This window comes from Desmodus rotundus, chromosome 4 (assembly GCF_022682495.2).
Source record: "Desmodus rotundus isolate HL8 chromosome 4, HLdesRot8A.1, whole genome shotgun sequence".
Classification (NCBI taxonomy): Eukaryota; Metazoa; Chordata; class Mammalia; order Chiroptera; family Phyllostomidae; genus Desmodus; species Desmodus rotundus.
In genome coordinates this window covers 68536847-68549039 of record NC_071390.1, presented here as the reverse complement: position 1 = coordinate 68549039, position 12193 = coordinate 68536847, and the positions used below count along the sequence as shown (strand labels likewise).

The 12193-nt window shown below is 35.9% G+C and overlaps 1 protein-coding gene across 6 annotated transcripts in view; it reads right to left on the bottom strand.

The window, feature by feature from the left end:
• The window catches only part of ZFAND4 (zinc finger AN1-type containing 4), a 190148-nt gene that overhangs the window by 170198 nt on the left and 7757 nt on the right, over window positions 1–12193 (bottom strand). For 3 of the 6 annotated variants that reach the window (XM_045195984.2, XM_024561409.3, XM_024561408.3), the window contains exon 2: window positions 6199–6501. The exons of the other annotated variants lie outside the window; for them this stretch is intronic. In XM_045195984.2, the coding sequence (XP_045051919.1) occupies window positions 6199–6382 (184 nt within the window). In that variant the 5' untranslated portion in view covers window positions 6383–6501. The remainder of the gene's footprint in view (window positions 1–6198; window positions 6502–12193) is intronic. 6 annotated transcript variants of the gene reach the window in all.

The window sequence follows — 12193 nt, the reverse complement described above, 5'->3', positions numbered from 1 at the left end:
TGTAAATCTTGTTTTCTTCCCCATTCAGCCACCCTATGTCTTTTGACTGGAGCATTTAATCAATTTACATTTAATGTTAAGCATCGATAGGTATGTAGTTACTCCATTTTATTGCTTTCTGATTTCTGTAGTTCTTCTCTGTTCCTTTATTCTTGATCTTTATATAAGTGGAATCATAATGTATGTGCTCCTGTATGGTTCATTTTTATTATTCACCATTGTTTTCAATTCATCCATGTCATGCATGAAACTATTATTTTATTAGTTTCTCTGTTGTGAACTATCACATAGAATTAGAATATATGACACATATATTTACATATACCACAATTTATCCATTCTAGTATACTCACTTGAGTTGTTTCTAGAACTTTGACATTACCAAGAATACTACAAATATCCTTCTACATGAGTTGTTCACGTGTTTCACTTTAAAATATATTTTATATAATGATGTTATTAGCATATTTTGCCATGTATAATACACACTTTTTTGCCCAAGTTTTTGAGGGAAAAATAAGGATGTGCATTATACATGGGTATAATAATTACATGTCATGGGTATAATAATCTGTGGGTACACATTATACATGGCAAAATATGGTAATACAGAAACACCAGCTTTCCTCAGGTTAGTATTTGATTGGTATATCTTTTAATCCTTTTACTTTCAACAATTTTGGTCCTTATAATTTTAGATTAGGTCCCTTGTAAAAAGCATTTCACATGATTTTTTTTTAAACCAGTCTATCAGTTGACTTTTAATTAGAGAGCTTTACCCATTTCCCCCTATTGGAATTACTGATATATATCTATTCATTTTCACTATCTTACTTCTATCATTTGGAAATTACCCAACTATTTCTAATCTCTACTGATTACTCTAGAAATTTAAATAGACATATTTAATGAAATAAATTCTAAAGTTAATCACATCTTTAACCTCCTCATGAACAACACTAAGAGCCTTAGCACTCTCATTACACACAACTACACCTTGACTTCTATGTCATTGTTACCAGGATTTTAAATTGACTTTTTCAAGCCATCACATATTACTGTTTTAGTGTTATTAAGTAAATATTTATTTAGATTCAGCCACAAATGTGCTATTTTGATAACCATTCCATCTTGTATTGTCATCTTCCTTTAGGAACCATTTGCCTTCTAAGAAAATATCCTTCAGAAATTCCTTTGGAAGAATTTGTTGTTGGGAAATCCCAAGTTTTGTTTTTCTGGAAATGCCTTTATTGTGTCCTAATCCTTGAAAGATCAATTCAATGCTAGGTAGAGATTGCTATTTCTCTCAGTCCTGTGAGATAATATTCCATAGTCTTGTGGTTTCTGTTATTGTTAGAAAGTCAATTGTCACGCCCAGATCTTGATTTCTAATACCTTAGTTCAATAAAAGGAACCAGGGATCCCACTGAAAAAACGTCTCATATTAAGACAGGGAAATACACAAGATGATCCTAGAGTACCTTGTAATGGCACAAAGTAGGGAGGAAAACAAAACAAAACAACCACAAACATGGTGGTTCAGGGGTTAGGGTAACAAATATTTACTCTGAGCTAGCTTCCCATTGTACTACCATACCAGATTTTCTCTCCTTTCCCTTCTGCCTCAAGCTGTGGAGTCACCAGAGATTGGGAAATGCTTTTGAAACAAACATCTGCTACACTGCCTCTTCTTAAAGAATTGTTGAAACATTGAAAAATGTATTTTTAAAAAAGTTTTACCCAGAATCTGCATTCTCTTTTCGGAAACATTTCTACTGTATGGTCAGAATCAGAAGTCTGTTTGATTCTAATTTTGAAGACATTACACTTAAAACTGTCATACCAATGATTCATCTCATCAACTTTTCTTCCTGCTCTTTCTACATCACAAATGAATTTTGTAATGAACCCAGACTGCTACAAGACTCAAAAACATATGAATACCATGTTTACCATAAGTATTCTATTGGCCTGGTTGGTGTGGCTCATTGGATTGAGCACCATCCTGTGAACCGAAGGGTCACCAGATCAATTACTGGTCAGGGCATATGCCTGGGTTGCAGGCCAGGGTCCCAGTTGAGGGCATGTGAGAGGCAGCCTATAGATGTTTCTCTCACACATGGATGTTTCTCTCCTTTTCATTCTCCCTTCCTTCCCCTCTCTCTAAAAAAGAAATTTTAAATTTTTTTTTAAACTTCAGTATTTTATTCTATTTAAGATTAAATTCATAAACACTACTAAAAATCATTAACTTAAAAAAATTAAGTTATATTCACTACCTGCAACTAAATTAGTGATTAATAATAAAATACATTTTTAAAAATTCCTTAAGTATGGAAATAAAGTACACTTCTAAGTAATTCAGGGGTCAAAGACGACATAAAAACCATAATGGAGAATTTTAAAATAGTAGGATTTTCAAAACATAGTAACAAGAAAACAACTGCTTTAAAAAAATGAGTAAAGATTGAATAGACCCTTCACCAAAGAAGACATACAGATAACCAATAAGCAAGTAAAAAGGTGCTCAATATTAGGCATAAAGGAGATGCAAATTGAAACCACAAAGAGATATCACAGGTATCCATTAGAATGGCAAAAAATAAACAAAAACAAAAACCACCAAAACAATACCACATGCTAATGATGACGCAGAGCAATTAAAACTTTTGGACATTCCTCACAGGATTACAAAACAGTACAGCCACTCTGAAAAATCGTTTGGCAGTTTCTTATGAAATTAAATTTACACTTACTGCACAACTCAGCAATTCCACTCCTAAGTATTTACCTAAGTGAAATGAAAACCTAAGTTCCCGTAAAAAACTGTACATGAACATTTATAATAGCTTTAATTCATAATCACCAAAACTATTAACAATCCAAATGATCCTCGAGCTAGAAATGAATAAGTGAAGTATATCAATATCTGTACAATGGAACACTACTCAGCTATAAATCAAATGAGGTATTGATATATGTAAAAATAGGGTTACCTCTCAAATTCATTATGTATTATGCAAAAGTGAAAAAAGGTAGACACAAACAGCTATGTACTCTGTGATTCCTTTTACATGAAATTCAAGAAAAGGCAGACAGGGACAGAAACAGATCACTGGATGCCAGGAGCTTGGTTTACAGGAAGAGGTGCACCACAAAGGCATAGGAGAATTTTGGCAGGCAATGGAACTGTCCTATATTTTGATTATGGTGGTAGTAAATGGCAGTAATGTTTTCCAATAATGACACAACTGTTGATACTAGTTATAGGTTGAACTGTATCCACCAAAATTTCCTATCTTGAAGTCCTAACACTCAGTACCTCAGCATGTGACCTTCGTTGGAGGTAGGGTCTTTACAGATGTAATCAAGTTAAAATGAGGTCATTAGGGAGGGCCCTAATCCAACATGACTGGTGTCCTTATAGAAAGGAGGAAATATGGATATAGACACACATATACACAGGGAGATCATTATGTGAGAAGATCGGTGTGATGCTTCTAGAAAGAAAGGAACAAAGAAAGGCATACTTCAGAGCAAGAAATTAATCAGAGATAAAGAGGGGCACTCCATAATGACAAATGAGTCAACTCTCCAAGAAGACATAACAATCATTAATGTGTATGGGCACCACAAGCTATCAAAACTTATAAATTATATTATAATAAATAAGACAGTATAATATTGGCATAGGTAGAGCCAAAGTCAGTGATCAAAAGAGCTGTGTATAAAAATATTATACATGACAGATACAAAATTACTTTAGTGAGAAACGACTAAACTAATTCAATAACTGGTTGTAGACAGTCAATCATAGAATGAAAAAATGGATACCTATTTGATACTGTATCAGTTAGAATAGAGTAGGTTATGCTCAACATACCCCAAACCACTCCCAAATGTCAATGGCTTGAAAAATAGGAGGAAAGGAAGGTGTGAGGGGTATGAGGATGAGGAATGGGAATAGGAATTATGATCTACTGACCACTAGTGGTAGGTGCTATAGGCTGAACTCTGTCTCCCCAAAATTTATCAGAGACTCCCAAGGTAATAGACTTTGGAGGCAGGGCCTTTGGGAGATAATCAGGTTTAGATGAAGTCATAAAGGTAAGGACCTCCTGGTGGAGTCAATGCCCTTGTAAGAAGAAACGAACTCACTCACTCTCTCTCTCTCCCCTCACCCCCCACCTCTTACTCTCTTGCTCCCTCACCCCATTTCTTTATTTCTCTCCCTTTCCTCTCCCTCTCCCTCTCCCTGTCTACTCTGTGAGGACACAGTGAGAAGGTAGCCATCTACAAGTCAGGAAAGCCCCCACCAGAACATGGCCATGCTGGTATCCTGAGCTTAGACTTTCAGCCTCCAGAACTGTGAGAAAATAAATTTCTGTTCTTTAAGCCACCCCGTCTATGGCATTTTGGTATGACAGCCCAAGCAGTTTGAGATAACAGGCATTTTACATTTTATCTCATTTAATTTCCCAATTGTCTAATAACTGTCAAAGCCACTGGATTTACCCTGCCAAGGCCTCCTGCTACAGAGTACAAGAAGTTAGTTACTGGTGAAACAGCAAGTCCTCAGAAGCTCAGATACCAGGATTCTTGACTTTAGAAACAAAAAATTCCAACCGTTCTCATCCTTCTACAATTTTAAATTTAATATGGCCTGGAAGGCAATGCTAGTTACCACCTTTACAAGCAAATTCCAGCTGACTCAAAAAGCAAAGATCTATTTTAGCGTTATATGGAGCAATTTAATTTTCTAGTCAATACTGGATTTTAAGAACTATAAAGGCCAATAGTATTTATGTGACAAATCTGCAAATTACAAAGATAAAGATTCTAATTTTACACTAAGTAATTTATGACACTTTACACAAGTAAATCACAAAAGAGATGTACAATATTCAGTATCTCTGCTATACTGAAGAAACTTCAAATCTATGTAAATGTAAGCCAAAAACTCTTCTCAGAAAATCTCCACATTCAAAAAGAAAAAGTTTTCTCAAAGGAAACTCAATGACTATTTCCCATTAAAAGTAACTGTAAGGTAGTTATGGCAGAATTTAGATGTTATCATAAGCTGTTGGAAAACTATTTTAAAATGTTATTTCACACCTGTTGGGAACCGCCCTGCCTGGTTTCAGAAGCTGTAAACCCCCGTGGCTAAAGCTGAGTCAGAGACCTTGGGACCATAAGCCACTAAGGAGACAAAGCTTATCTCTCTGGCAGGGGTGCCATCTCTGCCCACTTTACTTCACCCTGCTTGGCCCTGAGCCTGACCAGTTAGCCAATGACGGGTAAGATTCCTCAAGGGAGGGATGACCTAAGACAGGCATGGTCACAAAAAAGGCCCACAGGGAAGGACTTGGGGGGCTATAGAAAAAGGGAGTGATGGGCCCTCAACCCTCGGCTTTAACTAGCCTGAGTCCTCATTCTGTCTGCAAGAAGTCTCCTAATCTCTTGGCTGCCTTACTTCCTCTGCCTGACTTAAGCCTGAAACAATGCCAGAGGTGGGTGCGGCCCTGTGCTGGAAAGGGCAGGTTCCCTGGGGAGATCAGGCCTAAGAAAGAATGCATAAAATCCTGTGAAACCTGCTTTGCTAATACCCTCAATTTAAATGATAAGGGTCAAAGCCTGAAATGAGTTTGTTTCCCAAAGTCTTATAGCCCTTTAGCTAACTGACCCTGACTCAGAATAAGCCCTCAGAGTTCTTTGTTATCTATTGTTTGATCCTTACTGCCTCATAATGATTGATGAGCTTTACCTGTATTCCTCGGCAAATTGAACCCAATAAAAGCCCATTGAGGAAAAGGCTCTTGGCCTTTCTCCTTTGAGAGATCGGCCACCTCTCCTCTCCAAGCAGATCATGTCATGGTAGATTTATTTTCAACCGTGGTGGCCCGCAGAGCCCCGCCCCCCCACCCCCCACCCCCCACACCATTAACGTGATACAATGGATTTGCTTCAAAAATACTTGGTAGAAGGGGAATGAGGTGGGGGAATGCAGGAATGGTAACAAGATAGCTCATGAACTGATAACTGTTGCAGCTGAGTAAGGGCTATATGGGAGTTCATTATCCTATACTTTTTAATCCCATGTATGTTTGACAGTTTCTCTGTAAGAAAATTTAAAGTTATTATACACGCTTGATGAACAGATTTAATCTTTATAGCCTAAAAATAAAGAAAGATGAGTACCTTCCAATCTTTGAATTTTTGCTTTCACAGAAATAACAGCTTCCAAGGGTGAAACTCTCAGTTCAAAACATGTTCCAGTCAATGTTTCAATGAAGAGCTCCATGGTATCATAGAAGGGAATTTTGTAGTAAAATCGTCCCACGTTATCTTCATTGAAGAATGGAGGATCTTTTCTGTTATCCATTACTTTGACTTTTCTAAATCTTCAGGAATATGTAATAGGCAACTATATTAAATAGTTCAAGCCAAATCAGACTTGAACATTGGTAATATATATCACTGTTCATGTTTTGAATTTAATACCTAAAAAACAAGAATAATTTTTTTTAACAAGCCTATCTGAAAGTCTCATTCCTCCACATAAATTTTCTGAACAACTCTGGCCCATGTGAATCTTCCAGACAACCCCAGAATTCATTTTAGTGCTTAGTTTGTCTAGTCCTAAACTTCTCATCTTTGTCTCTGAAATCACTCCCCCTGACCCCATTAGACTGTGAGATCATTAGAAACAGGTATATTTGCCCCGGACAGGTGGCTCAGTTGGTTGAAGCAGCATCCCATGCACCAAAGGGTTGCAGGTTTGATTCCTGGTCAGGGCGCATACCTGAGTGGTGGGTTTGATACCTGGTCAGGGTGCATGCATGAGGACCTGGTCAATGTCTCTCTCTCACATCAATGTCTCTCATTCTCTCTCTCCCTTCCTCTCTCTCTAAAATCAATAAAAATATATATCATTGGGTAAGATTTAAAATTTTTTTAAAAAATAGGTATATTTGCAAACATTTTCTGTATCTTACTAGAGCTCAGCACAGTTACACATATATAATACATGCTCAACAAATGTTTTATTAATAATATTTAAAGCAACAAACCCAACACATAGGTATATATTTGCAAAACTTTAAAGTTTATGAAAATCCTTTCTAAAAAATGTAAATTATGTTTTCTCACCCATACAAAGCATAACTCTATAGTCATTGTACATTTGAATCACAATGAAAAAAAGGAATAGCAATCATCTTAATAGTTTCCTTAAAAACAGGAATCACTGCCCTGGCTGGTGTTGCTCAGTGGATTGAGCATGGGCCAGCAAACCAAAGGGCTGCCAGTTTGATTCCCACTCCGGAGCACATGCCTGGGTTGAAGGCCAAGTCCCCAGTAGGGGGTGCGTGAGAGGCAACCAAACACTGATGTTTCTCCCCTTCTCTTTCTCCTTCCCTTCCCCTCTCTCTAAAAATAAATAAATAAAATATTTTTTAAAAATAGGAATCACTACATAATGAATGAAAATTTGGGTTTCCAGAGGTTACCTATCAGTACAGCATTGAGACGGTTAATATTGGTAATGGACATGAGGCATAATCTCTACACACAAACAATGGCTATTAAATACTAGAGGCAAACACAACCAACAGAAGTAGTAAATTACATGTGTATAATTATAATAGGATTAATCAAATAAATTACTATTAATCAGCAAAAACTTTGTAAAGGTTGGGGTCTTGAACTTAAACTACAGGGCAGATACTATATATATTCCTAGAGAGGTAGGTAAATCTTTTTAATAGCTTTACTAAGATATAATTTACATACTACAGAATTCACCCATTTAAAGTCTAAAACTTACTGGTTTTTACTATGCTCACAAAATTGTACAACCATCACCAAAATCTTTTTTTAGAACATTTTCATCACCTCAGAAAGGAACCCTGTACTCTTAGGCATCACTCCCAAGTTCTCCTTTTTCTCTTGGAATGAAGCAAACAGTAAGCTACTTTCTGTCTATAATTTACATATTCTGGACACTTCACATAAATAGAACATATATGTGTAATCTTTGTGACTGGCTTCTTAACACTTAGCATAATGTTTTCAAACTTCATCCGTGTTCTAGGATGTATCAGTACTTCATTCTTTTTTATTGCTGAATAAATATTGTTTATCTAGTTATCAGTCAACAGGCATTTTGGGTTGTGTCCAATATTTGGGTGTTATGACTAATGGTACAAAACTAAAATTGGAAAGGAGGAAGTAAAACTGTCACTGTTTGAAGATGACATGATAGTCTACACAGAAAACCCTATAGACTCCACCAAAAAACTACTCAATCCAATAACTGAATTTGGCAAAACCGCAGGATACAAATCAATCTTCAGAAATCGGAGCAATTTTTGTATACCAACAATGAAATATCAGAAACAGAAATCAGGAAAAAAATCCCATTTGACATAGCAACAAGAAAAATAAAGTACCTAGGAGTAAATATAACCAAGGAGGTAAAAGAACTTCACTCAGAAAACTGTGCAACACTGAAGAAAGAAATTAAGGAAGACACAAATAAATGGGAGCATATACCATGTTCATGGATTGGAAGAATCAACATCATCAAAATGGCCATACTACCCAAAGCAATTTATAGATTCAATGCAATCCCTATTAAAATACCAATGACATATTTCACAGATATAGAAAAAACATTTCAAAAATTTATATGGAACTATAAGTGACCCTGAATAGCCGCAGCAATTTTGAGAAAGACAAACAAAGTAGGAGGGATCACAATACCTGATATGAAACTATATTACAAGGCCATGATAATCAAAACCATCTGGTACTCACATAAGAACAAATAGGTCAATGGAACAGAATAGAGAGCCCAGAAATAAACCCAAGTCTCTATAGTCAATTAATATTCATCAAAGGGAAAGAAGTATAAAATGGAGTAGCCTCTTCAACAAATGGTGTTGGGAGACCTGGACAACTAGCTATAAGCAAAAACAATGACATTCGACCAGCAGCTTACACCATACACAAAAATAAACTCAAGGTGGATAAAAGATTTAAACATAAGATGAAACACCATAAAAGTCCTAGAGGAGAACATAGGCAGGAAAATCTCAGACATTCCATACAGCAATATTTTCACCAATATGTCCCCTAGAGCAAGGGACATAAAGGAAAGAATATCAAACCCCAAACAATAGGATTTAAGACAGGAAGGGACAAGCTAACTCTACTATTTTGTGCAAATGCAGTACAATTCATGATCAGGACTGCCCTTACCTATAAAGCTGCTAAATCCCAAGCCTTGTAGAGAAAATATAATGATGAGCAAAATAAACTGATGAACAAAATAAAACCAGAGGCATGGATACATGGAACAGACTGACAAATCTCAGTGGGGAGAGGGGTGAGGGAGGACTGGAAGAGATTAGCCAAGGAGCATAAAGGTGTATCTATGTAGCCCCCATGGACACAGACAACAATGTGGTGAAGACCTGGGGAGGGCAGGGAGTGGGTGGAGGAGTGGGGCAAAGGTACACCTGTAATAGTGCCAATGATGATAAATAAATAAGGCTCAAACAAGCCTGGATAAGAACTTTTTTTCTGGATTGGTTCCACTGATGCTTTCCCTGAAGAGAGTACCTTGCCAGTAAGAGACTGCCATTTAAAGTTATTTTAATATTGGACAATGACTCTGGCCACCCAGAATCCCATGAGTTCAACATCAAAAGCATCAAAGTGATCTACTTGACCCCAAACACAATGTTTCTAATTCAGCCTCTCGATCAGAGGGTCATAAGGACCTTTAAGGCTCATTATACACAGTACTCCATGGAAAGGATTGTGAACACTATGGAAGAGAACCCTGATACAACATCGTGAAAGTCTAGAAGGATGACACCATTGAAGATGCCATCATTGTTATAAAGTCATAAAGCCCAAAATAACAAATTCCTGCTGGAGAAAAATGTCCAGATGTTGTGCATGACTTCACAGTATGTATTACACAGACAATCAATGAAACCATGAAAGAGATTGTGGATATGGCAAAAAAAAAAAAAAAAAAGCAGAGTGGTGGAAGGTTTCAAGATATAGGTCTTAGAGATGTTCAAGAGCCAATAGGCACCCCACAAGAGGAATTAACAGAAAACATCTTGATAGAGATGAGTACATCTGAACCAGTGCAGATGATGAGGAAGAACATGTAAAAAAAGCAGTGCCAGAAAACAAACTGTTGTTAGGCAATTTAACAGAAGGGTTCTGTTTATTCAAGACTGCTTTTGACTTCTTTTATGACATGGACCCTTTTATGACACAGGCACCAATACTAAAAAGGAAAAAAAAACAGAAAAAAAAAAACAGTGGAAGGACTAGAAGTATATAGAAACATTTTTAGAGAAATGGAAAAGCAAAAAGTCATACAAAAATTACAATGTGTTTTTGTAAAGTTACACTAAGTGTGCCTGGCTCTCCTGCCTTCCCTTCCATCTCCTCCACCTCTTCTGCCTCTGCTGCCCTTGAGACAGCAAGACCAATGCTTTCTCTTCTTCCTCCTCCTTAGCCTACTCAACGTAAAGATGATAGGGATGAAAGTGATCCACTTCCACTTAATGAATAGTAAATAATTGTCATGCTGTACAGTTAATAAGCTTATCTGCTGTGTACACAAGTTTGTGTGAATATCTAATGACTGTATGGCAACTGTATAAGACATTTTTGTGTCATCATCATAATCACTAAGTATTCCTCATGTAAAACACTTTGAGCAAAACACTTTGTGTATGGAAGTGGATAGCCTATCCTTACATATATTTAGGTGAGTGATATTTAATATAAAATTAATGTGCTTTCTGTTTTATAACTTTGCTTTCGAAGGATGTCATTACTGTACAGTATGCGCCTCTTTCCCTCTCTCTCTCTCCCTTCATTATTGACTGCACTAGGCTACCATAAAGCAATCATATTGCTGCATCTTTGTTATCAATGCATACATCTTTATATCTGTAAACAAATATGAATTTTTCACCTTTTCATTTTTTATGTCTAGTGTTAGTAATATGTATAACATCTACAGTGTTTTGTATTTAAGACAATATTGATGTAGGTACTAACAGATGCTTTACCTTAAAAACAGATGACATTAACTTACAGTATTGATAAATACACTGCAGTACTTTAAATGTATTTTCTCTTCCTTGTGGTTTTCTTAATAACATTTTCATTTATCTAGTTTACTTTATTGTATGAACATAGTATATAATACATATAATGTGCAAAGTAGGCATTAATCAACTGTTTGTTACTCGCATGGCTTCAGTCAACATTTTTTGGTAGTCAAAAGTAAATTTATTTACTTTGGTAGTCAAAGTTGTAAATTTTCAACTTTGTAGGAGTGGAGGAGAGGTTGGCACACCTAATCCCCACATTGTTGAAGAAATCAAGTGTACTTATTTATATTTCTCTAAGCATTGTATAGTTTTAGCCCTTATATTTAGATCTATAGTTCATTTTGAATTTATTTTTATGGATGGTGTGAAATAGGGGTTCAGCTTTATTCTTTTGCAAGTAAATAACCAGTTGTCCCAGCAACTTTTGTTGGAAAGACTACCTCTATTGAATTGTCTTGGCTCCCTGTTAAACTAAACTAATTGACCATAAATGTTAAAGTTTACTTCTCGTCCCCCCCCCACTCTATTACATTGATCTATATGTCTATACTTATTCTGGTACCACTATCTTTTTAGCTTTGTAGTAAGTTGCTATTCCAAGTGGTAGCAAAAATACCACTTGCGATTTTAACAAGAATTGTGTTGAGAATTCAGGTTAATTTGTAGATTACCATCTTGACAATATTTTGTCTTCTATTCTGATCCATAAACATGTGAGCTCTTTCACATGTTCAGTTTATTTGTAACTTCTTCAAAGCTTTCAACAATGTTTTGTTTTTAGAGTACAAGTTTTAAATCGAAAAAAAAGTATCCCTAAGAATTTTATCCTTTTTGCAGCTATTTAAATAAAATTGTTTTAGTTTCACATTCAAATTGTTCATTGCTAATGTTTAAAAATAAAATTGATTTTAATATATTGAATGTGTACACTGCAACCTTGCTGAAAACATTTATTAGTGGATTTCTTGTGGTTTTCTACAAACAAAAGCATATTATCTACAAATAGAGATTTTTACTTCTTCCTTTCCAATCTAGAGGCACTT